Here is a 27,247-nt window from a genome sequence, read left to right on the forward strand (position 1 = left end):
GTGGGCAAGGGTTCCCAGGGGCCTTCAGGGTATTCCTGCTGCTTGGGAGGCTGAGGGAGGGGGCATAGAATCAAAAAGAAAAAGGAAATATGTGTAAAGTTTGGTTTGGTCTTTTCCAAGTTTATTGGCGTAGTGGTGAGAACTGTCTCTATGGGCTATGAGGGTGCTGTGTTGTTTAAAGATGATCTTTCCCAAAACACCTTTTCTGCCTCTGCATCTGCCAAACATCACAGCTTCTGCATTGGATTAGTCAGCACTCCTTGGTATTGTGCAAAAGAGGTTTAGGGTTCCCTCAACCTGTGGTGGAGGGAAGGTGAGGGCCACGCCTCTTACAGGCACATGCTTGAACCTGGAGACAAAGTACTCCTAGGGTTTGCCCAGGGCTGTAGGAAACCTTGATGATCATCCTCTGAGCTTTTAGGACTTTTAAAAGCACATTCATGTTTCTGTCCTCGCTGTTGACTCCTGGTTTAAAGGGATCGCCCAGGGTGGATGACAGAGGGAATATTCACTCTGGGCTCACTGCTGGAGCTCCAGTGCCCTGGGAGGGGAGAGGAGAAGCCTGACCTTGAGCACAGCTCCAGCCTCTACTCCCCACCCCTATCGCAGGCTCTGGGCTGTGGTTTCATTTTCCCCAGTTCTCTAACTTCTCAGGAAGCCCAGAGTTTCTCCCTAAAGAAAGATGGCCCTGCACTCTTTCCTCTCCTCCAAAATTAGGCTTCAGTAGTTGTCCTCTAAGTTGATATTTAGAACTTAAAATCTAGACTTCTTGGATCACCAAGAAATACGCAGGAAGTTCCATGTGATCTCGTGTGTGATAGCACGTAAGTTAGTGCTACAGGTGACAGTTTTATTTTTGGAGGAGTCTTATTTTACATAGGGAAATAGAAAACTAAGTGGCCTCCCTTGAGGCAGCCCGAGGGCTCCATTGGACCCAGAACTCTGAGTTCTGATGCTGCCTATCATTTGCTTTTCCTCATGAGCTCCTGGACCACCTCATATCACCAGCACCCTCTACCCAAGGTCCTGGAGCCAACACTGGAGTAAAAGAGCACAAGAGAGCTCCTTAGAGGTGGAAGGTAAGACAGCCCTGCTTTCTCCCTGAGATTTCTCTGCAAAAAGTGCAGACAAAAGTGAATTGGAACCCCTCAATGGGGTTCCACTGGAATTATCCACAGAGTTTTAGAGTGGGGAAGGATAGCAGAGAACATTTAATTCAACCTTTTCTCCTCCCAGATACAAAAATTGGGGTTATACCTTTAACCCCAATTAAAAAATAGTAGTTTCTTCATCATTACAGATGTCCCTGTTTTTTTGTTTTTTGTTTATTTGTTTGTTTGTTTTTTGTCTTTTGTTTTTGACGGAGTCTCGCTCTGTCACCCAGGCTGGAGTGCAGTGGTGTAATCTCGTCTCAGCTCACTGCAACCTCCACCTCCCAGGTTCAAGCGATTCCCCTGCCTCAGCCTCCCAAGTAGCTGGGACTACAGGCACATGCCACCATGCCCGGCTAATTTTTTATATTTTAGTAGAAATGGGGTTTCAACATGTTGGCCAGGATGGTCTTGATCTTCTGACCTCGAGATCCGCCCACCTCAGCCACCCAAAGTGCTGGGATTACAGGTGTGAGCCACTGCACCTGGCCCCTTACCGTCTCTTATTTCTTCCTCTACTTATGCTCTCTGCCCTAAATGGGGTCCTGAGGACCGTCCATCCGTGTCTTCATAGAGAATGGAATTTGCACCTTCTCTGTGGGATAATGCATTGCCTCTACACAGTTCATGCATATTCTATGAAAGCAGTATCCAGCCATTAACACATTACTACAGTGTTTACCAATGGCATTCAGTAAGAGTTTGGACATGATGGACAAGGACAGACTCAGAAGGGACTAATTTCAAGAGGGTACTTTGTCAGGTCAGGCCAAGGGTCCCTGAAGGCAGTGGGGTGAAAGGCAGCAGCCAAAAAGGATGTTTGACATTTTCTCATTTTCCGTTCACAGTTTTCAAATAGACCTATGTTGTCACAGGAATTTGCAAAACATCTCAAAATTAAATTTTAACACACGTATAGAAAGCAGGGAAAACACGAATGTACAGCTCAGTGATTCCTCACAAAATGAGCACCCATGCACCCCTAGTCAGGTCAGTATTCCAGACCCACTAGCCACCTTTGGGTCCCTTCTGAAGGTGACTGCTGTGACTTCTAATGCCCTGTTTAGACTTCTCCAGGTTTGGATAATTATGCATAGAAGAAGTCAATATGTATTGCTTGGTGTTTGGCTTCTTTGTTCACGTTGTTTTAGAGATTCAGTCATGTAGTTAAGCATAACCATAGCCCTTTTGTTTCCTCACCGTATAGTATTCCACTGCGGTCACATGTTGTAATTTATCCATTACTACTGATGGACATGAGGATTTTTTTATAATTTTAGCTATCACAAATAATGCTGCTTTGAGCATTTTTGTCAATGTTTTTGAATAATGCAGGCACCCATTTCTGTTGAGAAGATTGTGAGAAGGGTGCATATCTTTTATTTTCATTAATAACGCCAAACTTTTTCCTAAATGGTTACATTAAATTATGCTCCTTTAACAGCCTATGAGAGTAGCCATTTCTCCAAATCCTTGTCAAGTTTTAGTTTTATCTCTCATTAAGAGTTGAATTACTCTGGTTAGTCTTTCATTTGAATAGCCTTTTATTTTTAAAATGTAACAAAGAAAAGAAACTTCATCTTATACTAATCATGTTAATTTTCATAATCAAATTCAGCACACCATCAGGCATCTCGAACAGATAAGTGGTGGTAGCTTACTTTTTCCTGAGCAATGCACACATTTTCCATTTACAAACATTAATATGACTGGGCACAGTGGCTCATGCCTGTAATCCCAGCACTTTGGGAGGCTGATGCAGGCAGATCACTTGAGGCCAGGAGTTTGAGACCAACCTGGTCAACATGGCAAAACCCCATCTGTATGAAAAATATAAAAACTAGGTCCAATATGGCGGCACCCAGTGGCGGTGTGAACTGTGAGGAGTTTGCCGAGTTCCAGGAATTACTCAAGGTGATGAGGCCTATCGATGACAGAATAGTACATGAATTAAACACTACGGTTCCAACGCCTTCCTTTGCAGGGAAAATTGATGCCAGCCAAACCTGTAAACACCTTTATGAGTCTTTGATGGCAGCTCATGACAGTAGAGACAGAGTCCAAAAAAATTGTATAGCCCAGACTTCAGCAGTAGTAAAAAACCTCCGAGAAGAGAGAGAAAAGAATTTGGACGATTTAACGTTATTAAAGCAACTTAGAAAAGAGCAGACAAAGTTGAAACGGATGCAGTCAGAACTGAATGTTGAAGAAGTGGCAAATGACAGGAGCTGGAAGGTGTTTGATGAACGCTGCCAAATTCACTTCAAGCTGCAAAAGAATGAATAAAAAGTTTTGGTTTTTTTATTTATTTTTTTATTTTTAGGACTGGGTCATCTCACGAGAGCTAAGCATGACAGAAATCAACAGGGCGGGTTTTCTAGGATCATTTCTGAGCCAACAGTCCAAGACGTTTTGTTGATTTCAGCCCCACTTAGCCAAGACCTCAAGTATAAATAATTCTGATAATTATGGAGAAATCAACTGCTATTTTATACTGATTCTGAAAAAAAAAGTTTTGTAACTATTAAAATAATTTTCTGAAAAAAAAGAAAAATATAAAAATTAGCTGGATGTGGGGGCACATGCCTGTGGTTCCAGCTACCAGGGGGCTAAGGCATGAGAATTCTTGAACCCAGGAGGCAGAGGTTGCAGTGAGCCGAGATCATGCCACTGCACTCCAGTCTGGGTGACAGAGCAAGATTCTGTCTCTTAAAAAAAATTAATATGTCAATCATTTTGAATTGTAATCTTTCTGTAATGCTATTTACAAACGGAGGAAACTAAACTATTGAAATTTTGTGAAGTAGTAAAATTATGATTTCAGCTGTGCCCCTTATCCTGCAATACTCATTTGTCGGTGCCTTTAGGACTCATGTCACATGGATTAAACTTAGAGTGAAACAGAAAGCCAAAATTACGGCCAGGGGGTTGTTGACTCACATGATCTCTTCAGGAGGCAGTTTGGTTCTGCCAAGGTTAAAGATAGTGTAACTTTCTAGCCATCCTACTTCCAGGAATGCTTCACCAGATACAATCATGCATGAGTGCCAGGAGCGATGCAGAAAAAGCTGTTCACTGCAGCATGGTTTCAATAGCAAGATTACTTTGTAGCTCTTAAATAATGAAATGGATTTACATTTGAAATGCAGAATGTTAGCTAAGATGCATTGACCAGTGATATATGCAGAGCTACAGAAGACTTTGTATAAATATAATCATGCAGAAGCATGCGTTCCTGGTGCTTGTTTGTATTTGCAGATACAGTGCAGGGATGATATGCAAACAAAAATGCTAACTTGGTGTTTGGGAGTTCAGAGTGGAAGGGAAACTTCCTTTCAAACCCTTTCAGATATTTAGAATAATTTCTAACCATAAATATGTAATGCATTTAGAAATCTAGGTTAATAAGAAAAGCTTACATTTCCTGTTCTTCTCCTGAGCACATGTCTGGTGGACATGGGGCTGTCATAGTAAGTAATGTGTGCAAACTGAGAAAAATCCAAGAATGGGAGTCTGCTTTTTTCATCAAATGATTCTTAAGAGAAGTAGTGTGGTGGTTATTGCTCATTGATATATTACAAATATGTACTAGATAATAATTTCTGACATTTGAACTGTACTTACACATGTTGAATTGAAATACCTAGATAAAAATTGAAATACGTAGATAAAATATTGTGACTAATGTAGGCAAACAATAGCTTTTTTGGCATTTTACAAACTGATCATCATTCCTCATGGCACAGGTTCATGTGATATCAAGTAGCTTGCTTTGTTTGGGAAAGGCAATGATGACTGCAAGAATCACTTCAAAAACTAAAGTGCAATGGAGATTTCAACTGTGTTCTGTTTAATATTTGAATATTTAATTGCATTCCCAGGTTATTTCTCATCCTAATAGTTCTCACCCACATCATGTGGGTCCCATTAGTACGGGTATCTCCGAATGCTCCACTCTTCCATTACATTGAGTCAATTGCTCATGACCTTGGGCCTCCAATTGGGGCTATTTTCCTGCTATCCATCTCCTGGTCTATAGTAAAAGAGCCAATGAGCAGATAAGTGAATACTGAAAAACATTTTTCCTGCTGGAGTGAGAAATAAATGGTTTCTTTCAATAGGGTAGTAAAATGTATCTTTCCCAACCTATTTATATGACTCAAAGCCCAGATGTGGTTAGCCTTAATTCCTGATTGTCATCTATGTGTGTAAATACATAGCACATACATATTCTAGTCTCTATTTCTTATGAAATGTTTTTGTCTCCCATGGCACAGTGCAGAAGAACACAGGTGTTTATGTCAGACAGCCAGGGTCCAATCCTGCTTCTGCTGTAGTGCAATGTAGGTAATATCTGGCCTGCATTTGGTTTATATGTAGGAACTCTGTCTTGGTTTAATGATTTTTAAATGCTACTAAATTCAGCTTCAGAGGAAGCTGTTTAGATTTGTAGAAAATGGAAACTTTAAAAAATTTTCTTCCCAGAAGCCAAGAACACTTGACTCATGTCAAGTCTACCTATTTATCCACCTGTCCATCTGTCTGTCCATCCACCCATCATCCAACCATGGAACTCAGTGCGAACTCCTGAGGTGATAATGCATTACGGACTCTCCTGTTCTTTCTAGTCACATATTAAAGTGTTCATAAGTTGACCTTGATTGTGATAAGCATCAAGCCCACTTTCTCCAACACTGTGGATTGCTATCCCCCAAAACCCCCTCCAGCTCAATCAGGCAGGCGGGCTCCTGCACTTCATAACAAGCTTACTAGAATATTTCCACTACCTACGCAAGAGGGAAAAAAAGTTGTCTATTCTTTAATATTTTGTTTTAGCATGACATCTTTCATGAAAATTTCTCCAGTAGCCACTCCCAGAGCTTGTTTTTCCCCTAATATTTTAAAACCACTGAAAAGGTTTCACAATATGCCATGTCATCTGGCACAATACATTGATTGCCTTGCCTTCTTTGGTTTGGTTTTGGTTCTTCAAATTGACTTAAGGATCGGTACTTTCTACTCTGTTTATTGCATCTGTGCTCCTGAGGAAGATTAGCCTCCGGTTTTCCTCTAGGATTGCAAGAGACAACCCTGCTTTAGAGATGAGAAATCTGACACTCTAGAGGTGAAACACTCACCTAAGAGGACCAGGGAGTTAAGTCCATGTTTTATGCCAAAGCCCATTGTTTTCCCGCAGCCATGACATCATTTCTTACTGTATTGGTAAACACTTGGTAGAGACACTCACCTTTAAAATCTCCTGTGGTTGGTGGTTTCGTGAGTATGTTGTGTGTTCCTGGCAGGGTATTGTACAGCACTGCCTATGAGGCATGGAGGAGTCTCACATGAAGGCCGCCTGCATCCTGGGGGAGTTCCTGAAGCTGCTGCCCACGTTTCTCACAGGGAGGCCAGGGAAGATCAGCCCCATTCTGTACACAGGCAAGCCATGAACTGAGGACATCCCTTTCAGGGTATGAATTCTGAGGAATGTTTCTAAGGTGTAGAGAAACATGAGAAACTAGAAATCCATTATGTCTGGAGGTAAAAACAGAAGACCAGAGGGACAGAAGAGCTTGTGCAGCGGTCAGAGGCAGGGATATTTGGTGTGTTTGCTGCTCTGCTCACCTCGCTCTTCAACCTCCCTGCTGGATTTTTAAAGTCATTTGGGTCTGGGTGTCCCATTTTGGTGAGTGGCTTGGACTGGAGTAAGTCCATAGAGTATGGCAGAGGGTACTGAAGGCTGAGGTAGAATGAGGTAAATGGGAATTGGATAAGATGCACTGGCTGCATTTGGTGACATTTCTCCCTGAGTAGGTATTCGAATATGCACTGCCACTTCTTGGTCCCCCTGAGACAGCTGGAGAACTGAATTGACTTTCACTGCTCTGTAATCAGATTGTTTGTAGTAGTTTAATTTACTCATCAGGTGACAATAATTATTGAAAATATTCCTAAAATGAACTTTCTGCCATTATTATGAATAGTGAAGAAAACTGAAGCCTTTTTGGGAGATCAACAAAATGCTGACTTGGTTTCTATGTATGCCTCATGGGTCATAGCACCCAGCCACTAGCCAGTGCTTGCACCCTTTGCTGGCCCCAGGACTAGGAGGTCAGGGTAGCCTCTCTGATGAGCCTCTGACCTCCAGCCTCAGTAGTGGCAGCACCCCTTCTCCATGGACTTCCACACCAAGGTCCAGAAGCAGGTGTCAGGGAGAGAGAGAGAGACCGAGCTCCTCCTCACAGGGGGTTGCCGAGGGCCCCCTGGGCTCTGCCTAGAATGCTCTTGGCGAAGTGCAGATGGAGAAGCGGATTAGAGGCTCCAGTGGTTGGTTCCAGTGAAACTAATCAGAGTGCTAGAGTGCCAGAGACAGGAGAAGACATTTAGGTTAATTTTATCTGTTTCCACATACAAAAACTAAGGCCCTATTTTTAAATGAAATTGTTTTTCTTCCTTTTAAGTGTCTCTAATTGTACCTGACTTTTGCTGACACTCCCGACGTTCAACCATATATTCACAAAACTTCATTCATGTTTTTCATGAGGGATGCAATTCTCACCTGCTCTGACAGGTGAATGCACCATCCAGATGTCCCTATATACATCACATGAAGGAGGTAACAGATGAGTCATCCACACACTAACACAGATGAGTTTATCAAACGCAGCCATTAAGGATGGGCCCATGTTACCAAGGGACAGAGTGGGGGAAGGTGCTCATTCCAAGAGGCTGCTGCAAGAGTTCAGTCAACCCGGGACACCTAGAGCCATCTGGGCCTGAAGCCAGGGGCTGGCAAGTGACAGAATGGACCACAGAGTCTTCTCTTTCTCCTTCCACATTTTCAATAGACCATATACTGTCATAGTATTTTGTGAAACATTTAAAAATCTAAAGTACAACATATATACAGAAAACACATGAAACCTAATATACAGCTCTGTAATTTATCACCAAATGAGCACCCATGTAACTACAAGTCAGGTCAAAAACTAGAAGTTACCTGCACCCCAAAACTGTCCTTGTATCTCCTCCTTTCCAAAGCTAGCCACTACAACTTTGTGTGCTAGAGTTTGCTGTCTTTTAGTTTACGCTTATTATAAATAGAGTAACTCAGGATGTGTGTTCCTTGATTTCCAGAGGCTTTTGCTCACAATAAGTTGGAAACATTCAGCTCTGTGGCCATGTGTAGCTGTAGCTCATTCATTGTCTTGCTACACAGCATTCCACTGTCATCCGATGCTACCTTTACCCACTCTGCTGTTGATGGGCATTTGGCTTGAGCTTCTCTATTTACCTGGTGCACATGGACATGCATTGCTGTCACATATATTGCTAGGAGAGTGTATATCTTTTACTTTGAGTTCTTTAAAAATTGAATAAATTGGGTGGAAAGGAATGTTGGAAAATATTCTAACAGAAAAACAATTGGATTTTGGCTCTTTTAAAAATGGTCATATTGATAAAGTGGCATTTTAGTTAAGTGTGATAAAAATGATATGGTTCGGATGTACCATTTTTCTTTTTGTTGTTCCAATCTGTGGAGTGTATCGGTTTAAATAATGAAAACATGTTCTATCATCCCAGCTTCACACTTGCTGTTTCTTTAACAGCCTTCCCAATGGGGCAGGATGGAAGTAGGAGCCCCACTAGTCTCCCCTTAACCTGGAATCCCCCACTATCCACAGCTCGCTCATTGGAGGGGACACACTGGGCACCCAGGCCTCAAGGTAAGGACACGCTCCATCACCTAGAGGTGTACTGCCTGGGAAGACCAACCTTGGAGGGGCACTGCCGGCTTTACAGGGACAGAGGTGTCGGGAGGGACTGACCACCGATTGGTAAGGCTGTGCTTTGTTGGTGATGTGATTGTTTCACAGGTAATTGGGGAGGGACAGTCCCAAGGCCTCACCTGCCCCTGTTCCTGGCTCTGCACAAAGGCAATAAGAGAGGGATGGTGCTAAGAAGGATGGCGTGCTGCTGTGGAAGATGCTGGACTGAAATTCAGAAGGCCAAAGATGCAGTGGTCTCATAGGAGGTATGTGACCTTTGGCATACATTTTCTTTCATTGTTGATAAATTTGATAAATTTGAATGGTAAACCAATGACTATTTTTTCTATCATGGAGCATCTACTCTCTGCTGCTCTTGCTAGTCCTGTCTTTGTGGGGAAGATGGATGATTCATCTGCATATGCTGCACTGAGCAGAAGGAAAGGTACTACAAAAATATAGAGGAGGGTGAGGGAAGGGAGGGCCCTTCCTCCAGGTGTATGGGGGTCCTTTGGAGGAAGTGAGCCCGTGGCACCCTGGGGAAGGAGCAGTGAGGCTGCATGCCTTCTACAGTTGAGTACATGGTGTGTCTGAGGACACCCAGGAGTGAGGCTGGTCGGTGAGGAGCCTGTGGCAGAGTGAGAGGAAGCCAGGCCAGGAGGGCAACTGGAGGCCAGCCTCTGGGGGCTACTCCACATGCCATGGGAACAGCAGAGCCCAGTGGGTGGGAGGCACAGGACATACCGAAAACACATGAAACCTAAATATACAGCTCTGTAATTTATCACCAAATGAGCACCCATGTAACTACAAGTCAGGTCAAAAACTAGAAGTTACCTGCACCCCAAAACTGTCCTTGTATCTCCTCCTTTCCAAAGCTAGCCACTACAACCTTGTGTGCCAGAGTTCGCTCTCTTTTAGTTTGTGCTTATTATAAATAGAGTAACTCAGGATGTGTGTTCCTGATGGATGTGTGGTGGCTGATGACAGAACTGCAAGGAGAGCAGTGCCATGCACTAAACCCTGATCTTGTTCTGGGCATTGGGCTAAAGCTTTCCGTGGCTCATTCCATTTAGTGGCTGGAAGTTGCAGAGGTTTCAGAAGCTCATCCAAGATTCTGGAGCCCCCATCTCCAGCCCTAATGCTGTCCGCCTTTTCACCCAGCCACCACCTGTTTCAGGAGAACACACAGAAGTGATGACCTTTTCTGGACAGGCAAGTAAATCCTGCTGTTTTTATTATTCACGGAAAAAACACTGGCTCATGGGAGGTGGGAAGGTGACAAACTCATTCTCCCTGGACCCCAGGAACCACAGATAGGATTATACTGACTACCAGTATTTTATTCGGTTAGTTCTACCTACATGAATCCTGTAGTACTGAAATGCGTTAGGTTAGCATTTTTGGCCTATGTACTTTACATTCTGGGCTAGAGGTTTTTAAGATTCACCTGTGTAAGCTGACTTAGTTTTCTGTAAGTTTGTGAAAAAGTACAAAAATGGTGATCTCTTTTATCATACAAATAATTTCTTTTTAATAGAATGTTTTTTCTAATTAATGTATTAATGTACTTTTCATTCAATACATTCATCGCTTACATTTGAACTATTATATGAATGAATGTTTAATTGCATAGGTGAAGATTACTAGTCACGGGCATTTTACTAACTGATTCTCATTAGGCATAGGTTCATGTGATTTCAAGGAGCTATGTTTTGTTTGGTAAAAGTAATAAAATAGCACAAGAATGAATGCAAGCACTGAAGCACGATGGAGGTGCCTATCATGACTTGTCTATGATTTACATCACTCGTTGTCTTTCCAGGTTGTTTATCATCCTGATAATTGTCATCAGCATTGTTTGGGTCCTTCTGGCACAGTTTCACAAAATGGGCAACTCTTCCGTTAGGTAGAAATAATTCCATTTGAGCCTTTAGTTGCATCTGTCTTGCAGCTTCTTCTTTTGGAAGAGTTAATTAAAGGGTAGATACATTAGAAATTTTTTTCCCATGTTAGAATGAGCAAACCACAATGTTCATTTCACTGGAGTAGCAGAATGCTTCCTTTTGACCTCCCAAGCTCATCTCAATTTCATTGCAGTAGCCCCATTTCCTAATGCTCACCAAAGTGTGTAAATACAGAGGGCGTTCCTGTAGTCAGGTGTTTCTATTTCTTATGATCTGTGACATTTATACCTAGCACAGTGCTCAGCAGCACAGATTTGGGAGTCAGGATGCTTGGATCCAGTCCTTACTCTGATACTGAATAGAATTGTGATCTTGAGCAAATCCCTTAAATCTATGTAAAAGTATTATAATTCTACCTTATTTTTGAGGTTCCTGAGACGATTAAAGTTTTTTTTTTTTAATGAAGCCCTGGAGCACTAGATGTACCCTTATCATTATTATTATTATTTTCAGGTGTTGGTCAGGTTCAGAGACATTAATATCTCTTTGTCTTTATCTTCATCTCTCAAAATCATCTGCTTGCCTTATGCAATACTGTTTTTCTTAAATGTAATTCCTTGCACAGGAAGACTGGGGATTACCACCAAATTTTGAAAGTAAATAAAAGCTCTTAATTATCAAAAATTTTAATGGAACTGTCAAAACCACCTAATATCAACTTTCTAAATTGTATACCAAAAGTCAGTTCTGTTTATTCTACAAAGTGAATATTTTTGAATATATGTATAATTAATTATATTAATTACATTTTTCAAGGAAACCCACCATTTTGGATCATGGAGTGCAGGATTTATGAGTCTCCTGGAGGCTGGAGAATCAAAGTACAAAGCCGTGTTCCTGGAGTGCAACAGCCCACTACTAAATACACATGTATTTGCAGCCTTTTTGGCTCAAGGCTAGACGCTTGTCAGTCCTTAGGTTGAGAAAGCAGGCATGGTGACAATTATGACCTCTCCTATTTCCTCAAATCTCTAATTTGTTCTTGCTTCTAAAGCAGGATACCCTCTGAGGTCAAATCACTGGGCTTGTGGCCATGAGACCACAGACTTTGCCTGGCTTCCAGTGACTGTCCGAGATGACCAGTGGAGTGCACCGCCTGTACTTGGACATCACTGTCTTTTCGGATCCATACCTGTCATCCTTGGAATTTCCCCTGTATCCAAACCTGTTCCTGATACAGGTGTGAGTAATGAGTAAGGAATTCATGGTTTTATTTAAAGATAGGAGCTTTGCTTTTTAAAACTGCTGCTCATGTACAGGTCCCAGGCCAGTGGAATCATGGCAACACAGATTCCCAGAGCTAGAAGGAACTTGTGGTATCATTCAGTCATCCAATCAAATAATATTTGCAACTAATCTGTACAAGGAACCAGTGAAATAAGGAATAAAGGATTAGAAAATGGGCTCCACATAAAATTTTTTTAAAGGAAAACCTCACAATGCAATTGACAGGAATATTTGCACCATTCCTTTTGGATATCAGGAAGTAAATAGTGTTCCTCATGAGAATGGGAAAGACTTCACAGCGGAGCTGTCATCTGGGCTGGACCTATTTGTGGGTGAGTAGCATTTCACACACAGCATGCACCAGCACAGAGATAAAAAAAAAAAGTTTATGGAAACTGTGAGCAGAAAGAAGCAAAATAAAACACTGAGGTGTGCTTTTGTCTTTCAGGTTGTCACAGATGTTTAATACAGGTTAGCATCCCAAATCCAAAAATCTGAAATCCAAAATGCTCCAAAACCCAAAACATTTTCAGCTTCTAAATGATGCCCAAAGGAAGTGCTTGCTGGAGCATTTCAGATTTCAAATTTTTGGATTTGGAATTCTCAATCAGTAAGTGTATATAATGCAAATATTCTGAAATCTGCAAAAACCCAAATTGGAATCACTTCTGGTCCCAATCATTTCAGATAAGGGATACTCAGCTCTCATGTGTAACATTCAGTGTTGGTGAGGATGGGGGGTAACACCCACCCTCTGTAACTGCTAGAAGCATATGAATTTGTATGATTTGTAAGAGGGCAATTTGGGAGGACCTATCTGTTTTAAAATTCTCCTAACCCATGGATCTCATCCCATTTCTAGAGTCTTTTATGTAAAATATTTCTACCATTAGGAGAAATATATGCAAGGGGACTTTCTATGGAGCAGTGTTTTAATAAAATAGAAAATTGGGACAAACCAAATTTCCATCACAAAGGAAATATACACACAAATAATAATACACTGAATATTATGCAGGTTTTAAACATCAGAAAAGGGCTCAGCTTCTGATCTCCAATGATGGTGTTGAAGTGGGTCACAGCCGGTTTACACTTGGTTTTCATGTGGGAACTCTGGGTGTCTGCCTTAGTTTAATGATTTTATATGCCACTAAATTCAGCTAATGAAAAGCTGTTCCATGCATGGCAAAACGGAACTTGAAAACAGGTTCTTGTCAACAATCGAGTGGACCTGTTTTATGTACAACCCAAGCCTTCATCTGCCTGCCCCTCAGTCTGTCTGTCCTCACAGTCCTCATTCATTAGTGGAACTGAGTGCCCACTGTTGGGTTGACGATCAATTCCATAACCTCCCTGTTCCTAGTCACACATTAATTCTTCAATACATCCCTTTGGATCACTTGGGATTAAACCTCCATCTCCAATTTCTTCCCCAGACGTATTTCTCACTCTTCTCCCAGCACACCCTTCAGCCCATCCATGCAGGTTTCTTTGCTTTTCCCACTTTACACCAAACTCTCTGGTTTGTTGTTGTTGTTGTTGTTGTTGTTGTTGTTGTTGTTATTGTTGTTGTTGAGACAGAGTCTCGCTCTGTCACCCAGGCTGGAGTGCAGTGGTGCGATCTCGGCTCACTGCAAGCTCCACCTCCTGGGTTCACGCCATTCTCCTGCCTCAGCCTCCGGAGTAGCTGGGACTACAGGCGCCTGCCACCACGCTCGGCTAATTTTGTTTTGTATTTTTAGTAGAGACGGGGTTTCACCGCCTTGGCCAGGATGGTCTCAATCTTCTGACCTCGTGATCTGCCCACCTTGGCCTCGCAAAGTGCTGGGATTACAGGCGTGAGCCACCGCGCCCGGCCCGAACTCCCTGTTTTTACTACAACTTTTACCTCCTCTTCAAGACAAAACAAGCAAACAAAACTGTAACAGTATTTTTAAACTTAGCTGTAATCTTTCTTCCTTCGTGAACATTTCCCCAAAAGCCACTCCCATGGCTCTCTGTGTTCCAAATATTTTTAAATATTAGGTATAAGGTTGAGCGTTTCAGGATATGCTGTTTTGAGCTGTACACTAACTGTATTGTTTGTATTGATTCTTCACATTTGAGGCATGGTCATTGCCTCCCACTCCTTTGGAGAGTTGATGTCAGTGCTCCTGAATAAGATCGGTGCACAGTTTTTCTTTTTATACTTAATTTTTTGGTTTGGTATTAAAATTACAGTGTTTTCATCAAATTAATTGTAACTAGCCCCTTTCATCAATTTCATGGAAATATTTCAATCAGATTTGAATGCAACTGCATGGTAATTTTGGTATTAAGCCAATAATACTATTAGGGGTGTGTGTGTGTGTGTGTGTGTGTGTGTGTGTGTGTGTGTGTGTGAGAGAGAGAGAGGAGGTGGGAGGTGGAGGGTGGGATAAAGAAAGGGAGAGAAAGACGGAGACGAGGAAAGATACTTCTTAACTACTAATTAAATTTATATAATGGCTATTGAAGTATTTAGGATTTTTCTTCATGAATTCATTTTAGAAATTTATGCCTTCTAGGATTTTATCTATCTTGTAAACATTTTAAATGTCTCAGCATAAATTTCCTCATAATATCCACTGATTGTTTTGTAATCTCTGCTACCTCTATAATTATGTCTTTTTATTAAGTTCTGATATGAATTTTTGTGATTTCTCTTTTTTTCTTGATAATACACTTTCCTCAAAAACAACTGTTGGCTCTGTTACCCCTTCCCGCTATTGTCCTTATTTTCTCTTTCATTAATTTCTCTTCTCATCTGTTATCCTTCCATTACATTATTTGAATTTCTTCTGATGTTATTTTTTTCTAACTTAAGTTGTATACTTAATTTTTACCTTTCTTTCCTATTTATTTTTGAGACAGAGTCAGGCTTTGTTGTCCAGGCTGGAGTGCAGTGGCAGGATCTCGAGTCACTGCACCCTTTGCCTCCCGGGTTCAAGCGATTCTCCTGCCTCAGCCTCCCCAGTAGCTGGGACTACAGGCATGCACCACCACATCTGGCTAATTTTTGTACTTTTAGTAAAGACATAGAGACGGGGTTTCACTATGTGGGCCAGGCTGGTCTCAAACTCCTGACCTCAAGTGATCCTCCCACCTTGGCCTCCAAAAGTGTCAAGTTCCTAATTTCAATAACTCATCTCACAGATTGCTCTCACATAATGCTCTTTGCTGCATCTCCCAATTTTCAATTTGTGCAATTTTTATTATTTATTAGTAAGTGTTATCTAATTTCATTGTGATTCTTACAGAGACTTGAGTTTAGAACTATGCTCTACATTTTCTCATATTGCAGCCAATGCTCCTGCGCATGAGTCTTCATATTTTGCAAGTCTACTTTGGGATAGATTTTGAGATGTTGGACAATGGGTCAAAGCGTTAGTGCTTATGCAGCTTTGCTAGATGCTGCCAAACTCCTCTCCACAGGTGCTGAGTCAGCTTTCTTCACAACAGTGTGGGCACAACCACACTAACGTAGTTACATGTGAAACTTCTGAAATTTTGTCTTGAAGTGGTTTCTCAGTGTAGTTTTAATGTGAACTTTTTCACATTTTGAATGAGATTAAAAGCCATTTGTTCTTTTGTTTTTCTTTGAACTGTTTCTTCATGTCTCTGACATGCTTACATGGGCTTGTTGGTAGTCTTTTCTTCCCTATTTTTAGAGACTTGTTATATATTAAGGGTATTAACACCTTTGTGTTATGCCAGGCCTGTTTCGTTTTGTTTTGTTTTGTTTTTCCTGTATACCATGTATCTTTTGCACTTTATTGAACTTTAGGTGATACAAAATTTTTCTATTTTCATATAATAAAATTTAATTATAATTTAATGATATTCTCAGGGTTTCTTCACCACTTTCAAGGGGGTGTTCACTTTCTTCAGTAACGTGTGCTGCTTTGACAGGGAACAGTCAGCGTCAGCTGAAATCGGAATTCTCTGTCTCATGTTTTAGAAGAATTGATCTTTCTTTATTTCAGATAACCCTAAGGAATATCTTGGATGTCTTCACGGGGCTTATGACTTATTCTGAGGCTTGCAAAATAGAGGCCCCCAGCTGAACAAAGACAGGGCTGCAGCGCCGAGGGAACAGCTGCCGGACCCACAGGAGAGGCCTCCTGGAGCACGCCGGGACTCCCTCCACCCCCTGGCTTTGGCTGCATCCATGGCTAGTTTGCCTGAACTATATCTGAGCCACTGAGAGTATTTATTAAGCAGAGAATAATTTTGAGTTTCACTTTTATAACTTTTGTTTCAAAAGTTGTTTTGGATAATTTAATGAAATGACTGTAAACCAGAATTCCCCTTTTCATTATTTCTTTGTGTCGATATAAAAAGAGTTGATGATTTTAAAAGCCAGTGAGATGTCCCTGTCTGTGGGTGTCAGTGGGAGCATGGGGTCTGACGCCTTTCTCTGGTGGCTGTCCAGGAAGATTGCCCCAGCTTGCACTCCCTTTTGGCGGGTTCCAGAGCCTTCCATTTGAAAGGAGCATCTCTCCCCACTCTGCCCCACCCAGCACCAGCTCTTCTGGAACCCACTGACTTCCTAAACACTTTCTTCCTCCTTCACCTCATTGAATTCAAGACTTGAGAAAACAGCCAAAAACTCTAGAGGTGGGGGTGGGTTCGATCTGGAAATCCCTGCTGTAATCGTTTTAAGGGAATCCACTGGAAATTATTAATTTATGTTTTAAATAAAACCATTCCTTACTTCACAGAATATTAAGCCACTCATTTTTTAACAGAACTTTCGAGATATAATTAAAATGCCATAAATTTCACCCCCACACAGTGTACAGTTCCAAGGTTTCCAATATAGTCACAGAGGTCTCTGCAACAATTACCACAATTTTAGACATGAAGACCATTTGTTGGCAGCCCTACCTGCCTCTATGTGTATGTATATAATTTTAATATTGGATTGGATATTATAGTATGTAATATTGTACTGTTACCTATTTGTGTCTTTATATTGCTGTTTTTTATTCAGGTGAATAATAATTATCTCCATATAGTCATACATTTATATAGGGTTAAACACACCTTTTTATAATTCAATAAATTAAATTGGTCAGGTGTGGTGGCTCACACCTGTAATCCCAGCACTTTGGGAGGCCAAGGCGGGTGGATCACCTGAGGTTGGGAGTTTGAGACCAGCCTGACCAACATGGAGAAACCCTGTCTGTACTAAAAATACAAAAAATTAGCCGGGTGTGGTGGCTCATGCCTGTAATCCCAGCTACTCGGGAGGCTGAGGCAGGAGAATCACTCGAACCGAGGAGGCGGACGTTGCAGTGAGCCGGGATCGCACCATTGCACTCCAGCCTGGGCAACAAGAGCAAAACTCCATCTCAAGAAAAAAAAAAAAAAAAGAAAGTAAATTGTTTTTAATTACATAAGAAACACATGTGTTATTGTTATAAAAATTCACATAGTGCTTAGGTCTACAGAATAAATGTATCCCCGCCACCTCCCAGCCCACCCCCTCGTCTGCATTCACCTACACACAGTTAAACATGCACATATGTTTCCGTGACACGATCTTGCTTTGCATATTGTTCACTGACTGGCTTTTCCATGTAAGATTTAATTTGGTGATTATTGCTTATCAGTACCTTTAGGTCTCTCTCATTATTATTTATAATTACATCATTATTCCATAGGGTATTTTACCATAATTTGGTCACTTTTTCACTGAGGAATTTTTATGTCAATTTCAATTATTTGTTATTGTTACCAATGCTGTACTGGACATCCCTGTATATCCACCTTTTTGTTGCATTAGTTAAGTGGTTTTTTCCTTTTATGATTGATTTCTAAAAATAAAATACTGCAGCAAATGTTAATGTTTAATATTTTCATAAAATTAAAAATCTGTGTTCCAAAAAGAAATCAATGGTTTATATTTCTACCATCAGTGTATGAGAATTCCTATTTCCCCACACCCTTAATTACACAGGAAATTATCAATGTTTGCCAATTTTATGATTTTAAAATATTTTTACTTTTAATTTGGATTTCTCCACTTATTAGGGAGATTGTGCATATTTGTGTATGTGTGTTGCCATTTGTATTTCTCCCTGTGATTTTCATGATACGTTTTCCTAGTTTTCTAATTCATTTAGTGATATTATTTATATGTTCTGCACGTTTATTATTTCCATATAATTACTGAGTTTTTTTTAAGGTCTGTGTCATAACTTTTACTTTGTTTATATTGTTTTTGTTTTGAAGAAGGTTTTCTTTTTACACAGTCAAATTTTCAATATTTTCCTTACCATTTCTGGATTTTGTGACAGGCTTTCAATAGTTGGTCCTTTTAGGGCTTTATTGATTTGTTTTGTTTTAAAGAACATGCTCAAATCCTACATTATATAGTGATTTACTTGTTCCCTTTATAACACGTGGTAGACATTACTAGTTCCAATTAATGTAGATTAAATGTATTCTTTTCAGTTGTGTAGTAATTCATATTACAGATACGTTCTGATTTCTTTATTCTCTCTTAGATGGATATTACGCTTATTTTTTAAAATTCCCACCACTAATGACTTTCCAGTAATCATCAATATACATAGATCCCCCCAATGTTTTTGTTTTTTTGTTTTTATGTAGTATACGATTCTCAAAATGGTATAATTGAGCTACGATAAATTTAATTTTACTTTAAAAAATACTGACATTAATTTTCACAGAGTTAATCAGATCACACTCTTACCAATTACATAATTAGGCCTCTTCCTATCTAGGCTCAATAGCACTAAAAGTTTTTTTTAATAAAAATACTAATTTGGTTTGTGAAAAATCCCATAGGTGCTTTAATCAACTAGTTCTATTTCAGTGGTTGCCTATTCAGTGTCTGCGTGTGTGTGTGTGTGTGTGTGTGTGTGTGTGTGTGTTTATGGCTGAGCAGGCCCTGCCTGGGCCACAGCTACCCTAAACATAGACAAAGGACTGTAGGTCAGAATCACAGCCCCCTGAGGAGAGAGGTGTGTGAAGCAGAGTGGGGTGAGGTTCCCCCTCCCCTATGCAGGGGGTGAGCAGGATGAGGACAGGAGCCCAGGGAGTGGTGCAGACACAACTCCCACTTCCTGACACTGCTTTGGAGCCTGGGCTCCTTCAAAGCCGCCTTACAGCTCCTAAAACCTTCATGGGGGCACAGCCACTGCATGCAAATAAGAGCTGTTACCTGTCTGTCCCTGGGCCTCCCTCTCCTGGGTTCTCACAGCTGACCCAGTGGGTGGAGGGGGGTCCTCGCTGTCAGCGTTGCAAGCCAAACCTATCCAGTGGGCACCCTGATGGCTGAACTCCCCTGGAGGCCCTGAGGGGTTTCCCAGCTGGGAGGGGCCATCTCAGGAGTGTCCCCACTGTCCCCCACTGCCCTCAGACCCCAAAGCCTTCCTGCCTCCCTGACACACCTGGGCATCTCAGTGTGAGGCCTGCAGTTTTCTAAAGCTGTTCATGGTGTCAGAGAGGGGCCAGGGCATCTGGGAACTGTAAACAAGGGTGCTGTCAGTGGAGGGAGGTCCCTCCCTGAAAGGAGCCGCAGCCACCTGCTTTCCAGCTGTACCAGCAGGGCATGTGTGCTATTTCCTCTCTGTCGGTGTTTCCTGGGAACTCTGCCTCCCGGGTTCAAGAGATTCTCCTGCCTCATCATCCCCAGTAGCTGGGACTACAGGCATGCACTGCCACATCTGGCTAATTTTTGTACTTTTAGTAAAGACATAGAGATGGGGTTTCACTATGTCGGCCAGGCTGGTCTCAAACTCCTGACCTCAAGTGATCCTCCCACCTTGGCCTCCAAAAGTGTCAAGTTCCTAATTTCAATAACTCATCTCACAGATTGCTCTCACATAATGCTCTTTGCTGCATCTCCCAATTTTCAATTTGCGCAATTTTTATTATTTATTAGTAAGTGTTATCTAATTTCATTGTGATTCTTACAGAGACTTGAGTTTAGAACTATGCTCTACATTTTCTCATATTGCAGCCAATGCTCCTGCGCATGAGTCTTCATATTTTGCAAGTCTACTTTGGGATAGATTTTGAGATGTTGGACAATGGGTCAAAGCGTTAGTGCTTATGCAGCTTTGCTAGATGCTGCCAAACTCCTCTCCACAGGTGCTGAGTCAGCTTTCTTCACAACAGTGTGGGCACAACCACACTAACGTAGTTACATGTGAAACTTCTGAAATTTTGTCTTGAAGTGGTTTCTCAGTGTAGTTTTAATGTGAACTTTTTCACATTTTGAATGAGATTAAAAGCCATTTGTTCTTTTTGTTTCTCTTTGAACTGTTTGTCTCTGACATGCTTACATGGGCTTGTTGGTAGTCTTTTCTTCCCTGTTTTTAGAGACTTATTATATATTAAGTATATTAAAACCTTTGTGTTAGGCACAGAGTTTACTCACACCACACTCTCATCAGCCTCTCTTTTATCTATTTTTTTCCTTTATAACTATTTCAGATCATGTTTCCGTCCATCCCTGAGTCACCAACCCAAGTGTAAATAATGTGGACCACTCTTCCAAATAATCTCTACAGATACTTAAAGAATTCATAGAGTGTGTTTGCATTTTTGCATTAAATTATTTTCCCCCTTTAGGCCTCATCTGGTTTTTTATTTTTTCTGAGATTTAAACTCATACATTTAATTTTATCCATGTGTGCCTGTGAGCCTCTTCCGTGACTTCCAGCTGGTCAGCATTGCGTCAACTACACTTTCCTTATAAACCCCCTTGTGCCGAGCAGCCAGGTTGCTGCTGATACCAGCTACCTCCTACAGTGAGGACGCCTCCTGCATCTTTCCTGCCTCTGAACGAGAAAGGGCTTGGTGCTTGGAGGGTGCACACTTAATGTTCCTGTGTGCTGAGGAAATCCCTCAGGATGGTTGACCTCCTAAATACTCCCAGTTGTGAGTGAGAGTTTGACTCCCCATAACCTAACTAGCAATTTATTTTGATTTTTTTAAATTGCAACATTAGTTGTCTGCTCAGCACTCACTGGTTTCATGCCTGACTGAGAAATAAGTGTGCAGTTCTGGAGTGTCCACGAGAACCCACGGGTTTCGCTTGCCCGAGCCGTGCTGGCGGGCGGACCTCCATCCCTCTCCCTGCTTCCAGCTCAAGGGGCTCTGGCTGCTCCCGCCACTCCCATCGCGCTCCGCCCCAAACCCCATCGCGCTCCGCCCCAAGCCCCATCACGCACCGCCCCAAGCCCCTTTGCTTTCCCTTTGCCCTTCGTGGAGGGAGCCTCCCACAGAGATGTGCTGGGCTTCTCCACAGCCACTGCTTTTGCCTCAGGTGGATCTGAACCTATGTTCATATGACTTTTATTCATCCACATTTGCCTTCTGTAATTGCTTTGTTGTAATATTTGTCCATTTTTAATTAGGTTTCCATTTTATCTGTCTTTTCTATTTTTTTTCAGAGTTCTCGGTAGTCCTTGCAAATATCTTTCCATTGTTTGATAACCCTGTGCAATTTTACCTATTAAATCCTTCTTTGAACAAAACGCCTTAAATACTCGTGCAGGAACTCATAGGGTTATGTGGTTTCTCAGACAGAATAACACACCATGTACTCACTTTCGTCTGTCAAATTCACAGAAACCTCAGCAAGTTTGGCATAGTAAAGCATATGAAAGTGCACTCAATCACACATGATCGGAAGAATGCATATTCAAACTAGAGTTTCTCACTTCTACACCCACCAAAATAGACACGTTATCAGAGAGAAAAATGCAGAGGGTTGGTGAGGTTGTGGAGGAACTGGAGCTATCACATGTGACTCTGGGAACATAAACTTAATTTCATCCACTTTGATAAATGACTTTCTAGGGTGTACTGGAGTAATCGGTACCTGTGACCCTATAGTCCACTCCTGCTACCTATGTCCAAAATACATGTATAAGGCAAGGATGTTGGTGTCCCCCTGGGGGGCTTTATAGCAGCATCGCTTCATGTAACTGTAGCAGGACAAGCCGCAGACAAAACCCCTCAGACACCGAATTAAAGCAGGAACGGCTTTATTCAGCTGGGAGCTTCGGCAAGACTCACGTCTCCAACAACTGAGCTCCCCGAGTGAGCAGTTCCTGTCCCTTTTAAGGGCTCACAACTCTAAAAGGGTCTGCGTAAGAAGGTCATGATCGATTGAGCAAGCAGGGGGTACGTGACTGGGGACTGCATGCACCGGCAATTAGAATGGAACAGAACAGGACAGGGATTTTCACAGTGCTTTTCTATACAATCTCTGTAATCTATAGATCACATAACCGATTAGGTCAGGGGTCGACCTTTAACTACCAGGCCCAGGGTGTGGTGCTGGGCTGTCTGCTTGTGGATTTCATTTCTGCCTTTTCGTTTTTACTTCTTCTTTCTTTGGAGGCAGAAATTGGGCATAAGACAATATGAGGGGAGGTCTCCTCCCTTATAACCATCATGATAAACAGAGCGAATGTAAAACATAGAGGGTGAAAACTCATTGTGCCAACTTCCTACAATGTAGATGTTATATATGGACAGGACCGAGCAGTACAAAATGCTGCCTGTGTCATCACAATGGAACATAGGTGAAATTCACATGATATTCACGTGTAATTTTCATTCAGACACAAAAGAGTACATACTGTAGGTTTCCATTTATACAATGTTTAAAACTAAATTTAAAATATGTTGATCATGACCAGAATAGTGAGTGTCTCTTGGAAGTTACTGCCTGGGAATTAGCCAAAGAGGGGCTGCCAGGGTGTTTCTATCTGGGTGGTGGTAACACAGTATTTGTCAGAAGGCAACAATCTGTACATGTAATATACTGTGCACTGTACCACAAGTAAAGCAACCATCAAATAAAAACAAAGTAATACAACTATTTTTCCATACACAAACTTCCATCCTTACGTCCCCTCTGAGTCCATCACATATTTTAAATAGAAGTAACTCCAATCTTGCATGCACACTTCCGGATATAGAGGGAACACACAATGCTCTCTTTTAATCGGGACAATCACGACAGCAAATTCAGCAAAAGACATCACAAGAAAGGCAAATTAAAAGCCAAACTCGGCTGGGTGTGTGGGCTCCTGGGGACAGTGGGGTGTCCCCTCCCCTCACTCCAGCTGCCCTGATTTTCTAGCATAGGATTTGCTGGCCATGCCCTTCACTCTGTTTACACATCGCCCCCAGCTGTGAACCCCTCTAGGACCTGGATGTGACTGAGTGTTCAGCACCCCTAGGGCCTCACAGTGCACCGGATACTTAGGCCTGTGCCCAGGAAGTACATACTGGATGAAAGATAACACTAGGCCATTGATGGCTACGCTGGAAGGAAAACCCAGAGGCGGGGAGGTGACGTCTCCCTCATCTCTGAATCCCAGTTCTGGGCTCCCTGGTGCCACAGTCATTAACCAGGTGCATCTGTATTTTAAATTAATTTTAAAATGTAATCTCCAGTACCTCATCACACCAGGCATATTTCCAGTGCCCGGTAGCCCTGCGCTCACAAGGCAGAGGGAACATTCCCGTCTGTGCAGAACAGGCTCGTGGCAGTGGCTCCAACCTGGGACAGTGCCTGTTTGTGAATCACTGACCTGTAGGGTTGGAGCCCCACATTGATAAGGCTGGTGGGGAGAGCTGCAATGATCCGGAAGAGAGGGGAGTGGCAGGTGGGAAGGGGGTCCTCTCTTGATGTGAACATTTGCAAATGTGAGCAGTGACTTGTTGAAGGCCTCTGATTCCAGAGAGCCCAGGTAAGTTCTGAGAAAGCAGAGGACGGAGCGGGGAGTTGCTGTGGCAGCTGGTGTGGCCTCCCCTGCAGCAGGGAGGATGGGTAAGTGCCTCTGGGTAACACCTTTCTTGTGGTACTTGTGTCTCCAGAGCTTGGATTGGCAACAGGAGACATGACTCCAGCAGTGACGATGATGACGCTCCAGGTAGATGGGCACCCTGGAGAGGGGACGCCATGAAAGTGGCTTCCCGGGAGCAGTCCACTCAGGCCTGCAGCTTTGGAGACCAGGGAAGGAAGAGGGAGATGAAATTAGAAAAAAAGAGAAAATGTGTTATGTTTAAATGTTCATGACAGTAAAAAAAAGTGATTATGTCTAGGGCCTTTGAGTGTTGTGTTTGTCATCATCTTTTCTTGCTTTGCTTCTCAAACATTATCTTTCCCTTGGGACCTGCTCTTTTCTGCCTCTTCCATACCAAATCCCAAACACTTGGGTTCTATTGGTTATCATCTCTTGAGAATCGGCTTGGTTTCTCCTGACTGCTTAGAGTAAAATGCAACAAGAGACTGGGTTTTGGTGCTGGCCTACCCTGCAGGATGTCCGTGGGCACAGCTCTCCCCAGGCCACCCGACACTGGGAGTCAGGTGGGGGTAGAGGAGGTGAGTCTCTCCTCTCTGCACTCTCAGGCGGGGGTTGGGGGTGGGCCCCTCCTGTCTGCACTCTCAGGCGGGGGTGGGGACTGGGCCCCTCCTGTCTGCACTCTCAGGTGGGGGCGGGGACTGGGCCCCTCCTGTCTGCACTCTCAGGTGTTGTTGCAGCAACTTAGTGCTTCTGCCCCCTCTGCTGACTCCTGCTTTGATGGTAAGGGAGGAGACCACCCCTCATATTGTCTTATGCCCAATTTCTGCCTCCAAAGAAAGAAGAAGTAAAAACGAAAAGGCAGAAATGAAATTCACAAGCAGATAGCCCAGCACCACACACAGCCCAGCCCTGGTAGTTAAAGATAGACCCCTGACCTAATTGGTTATGTGATCTATAGATTACAGAGATTGTGTAGAAAAGCACTGTGAAAATCCCTGTCCTGTTGTGTTCCGTTCTAATTACCAGTGCGTGCAGCCCCCAGTCATGTACCCCCTGCTTGCTCAATCGATCATGACCCTCTCATGCGGACCCCCTTAGAGTTGTGAGCCCTTAAAAGGGACAGGAATTGCTTACTTGGTGAGCTCGGCTCTTGAGATAGGAGTCTTGCCAATGCTCCCGGCCGAATAAAGCCCTTCCTTCTTTAACTTGGTGTCTGAGGAGTTTTGTCTGCTACTCGTCCTGCTACATTTCTTGGTTCCCTGACCAGGAAGCCAGGTGATTGGCGGATGGTCGAAGCAGCTCCTTAGGCGGCTTAAGCCTGCCCTGTGGAACATCCCTGCGGGGGACTCCGACCAGCCCTCCGCTCTCTGATGTGGATCATGAGAGCATCCTGGGTAGGCAATTGCCCAAGCGGGACACCTCGCCAGAGCAGTGTGTAGCAGGCCCCCGTGGAGAATCAATGCAGTGGCTGAACACCGGGAAGGAACTGGTACTTGCAGTGCGACCATCTGAAACTTGGTAAGACTAGTCTTTGGAACCTGCGAACCTGCCTACTCCGTCTGAGTGGAAGCGTGGCCTGATCACCCACAGCATGCCTTTATTGGCACTTTGGTTTTTGTTTTTGACTTGACTTGGATTGCTTGATACTTTGGTTTTGGTTTTGACCTGGCTTAGATTTCTGGATACTCTGATTTTGGTTTGGTGTAAACTGCAAAAGTGTGTGTGTGCCCTTTTTACCTGTTCTTTGTTTTGTGGTGTGCGTGTGGTGTGAGTGTTGTGTTTTGTCTTGAAGAAGCATGGGTCAGGCACAAATAAGCCCACTCTACTAGGAACTATGTTGAAAAATTTCAAAAAAGGATTTAAGGGAGACTATGGAGTACTATGACACCAGGAAAACTTAAAACTTTGTGTAAAATAGACTGACCAGCATTAGAGGTGGGTTGGCCATCAGAAGGAAGCCTGGACAGGTCCCTTGTTTCAAAGGTGTGGCACAAGGTAACCTGTAAGCCAGGGCACCCAGATCAGTTCCCATACACAGACGCTTGGTTACAGCTGGTTTTAGATCTCTCCACACTGGTTGAGAGAACAGCAGCATAAGCGAGGCAGAGAGAGAGAGACAGAGAGGAGAGAGAGAGAGGCAGAAAGGAGAGAGAGAGAGAGGAGAGAGAGAGAGGCAGAGAGGAGAGAGAGAGAAGCAGATAAACAGAGGAAGAGACAGAGGCAAAAGGAAAGTCAAAGAGAGAGAGACAAAGTCAAAGAGAGAAAGAGAGATATATACAAGTAGCTAAGAAAAAAACAGTTTATGTGCAAGGTGTATAAGGAAATTAAAATATACCTTTGGTAAAAGAATTATAAGGAGGCATAAGAATATAAATTTTTACCTACATTAGAAGGTTAAAAATGTGTATACTTTGTTTTAAAGGTTTAATCAAGTTTTAAAATGTACATTGAAAAGAAAATTCTGTGTGTAAACATTGGCTAAAGTTAGAGGTATCATCCAGTTTTGCTGTAAACTGGACATTAAAATAAAAGCATAGCAGATTTTTCTTAAAGCACCAACCTGCTCTTTAGCAAAAATTATAAAAGGTTAAAAAGAGTCTATAAAATCTTACCTTATGGTCAAACATTAAAAATTGGATAAATATGTCTACAAGGTTTTATTAAAATTAGGTATAACATTAATAACGCAGTAATATAAAGGTAAAATTTAGCTTATCTGGTATAAAAATCATACAAATAGCATTGTTAAATGTAAAGTGGTATTTGCCTTTCTTTGGTTTAAAAACTAATAAAAATAGGTGCTAACGGAAATTTCTCAGTAAGAAGGCACCAAGGACTATAAAGTCCACTGCCAAGGTCCTCACATTTAAAACAAAAGGTCAATTTCTTAGAAATTATATACTCAGTGTATCTTCCACTTTCCTTTCCCTCAAAAACTAAAAGTCTTTTAGCACAGGTACCACCCCTAGAATTTCCGGTAAACCAGCACCAGCCTGAAAATCACGTTCTCATCAAAGGGTGGAAAGAAGAAAAACTCGAGCCAGCCTGGGAAGGACCCTACCTTGTGCTGCTAACCACCAAGACTGCTGTTTGTACAGAAAAAAAAGGATGGACTCACCACACCCGAGTCAAGAAAGCGCCACCCCCTCCAGAGTCGTGGGCCATAGTCCCAGGGGAAAACCCTACCAAACTAAAGCTGAGAAAAATTTAACTCTTTTCATCTATTCTATTACTCTTTCTTCTTTCCTTGCTCTATTGCTGACCATCTGGTTATTAACATAACCAAGTCAATTTCACCTTAAACTATT

The 27,247-nt window shown here is 42.3% G+C and overlaps 1 protein-coding gene and 2 long non-coding RNA genes across 3 annotated transcripts; all 3 read left to right on the forward strand.

Annotated features, from left to right (window-relative positions):
* The first annotated feature begins 938 nt into the window (after window positions 1–938).
* On the forward strand, window positions 939–8,872 carry LOC129528192 (uncharacterized). Its single transcript, XR_008673415.2, has 3 exons — window positions 939–1,079; window positions 6,455–6,622; window positions 8,762–8,872. It is a non-coding gene; the product is annotated as an uncharacterized lncRNA (long non-coding RNA).
* LOC101125924 (protein MIX23-like) lies at window positions 3,003–3,437 on the forward strand. The gene has a single exon (XM_055368009.2). The coding sequence runs from the start codon at window positions 3,003–3,005 to the stop codon at window positions 3,435–3,437; it is 435 nt and encodes a 144-aa protein (XP_055223984.1).
* A 194-nt stretch (window positions 8,873–9,066) lies between the features above and the next one.
* On the forward strand, window positions 9,067–17,541 carry LOC129528191 (uncharacterized). Its single transcript, XR_008673414.1, has 2 exons — window positions 9,067–9,186; window positions 16,119–17,541. It is a non-coding gene; the product is annotated as an uncharacterized lncRNA (long non-coding RNA).
* Window positions 17,542–27,247: the final 9,706 nt, after the last annotated feature.

Source organism: Gorilla gorilla, chromosome 17 (genome assembly GCF_029281585.2).
Source record: "Gorilla gorilla gorilla isolate KB3781 chromosome 17, NHGRI_mGorGor1-v2.1_pri, whole genome shotgun sequence".
Classification (NCBI taxonomy): Eukaryota; Metazoa; Chordata; class Mammalia; order Primates; family Hominidae; genus Gorilla; species Gorilla gorilla.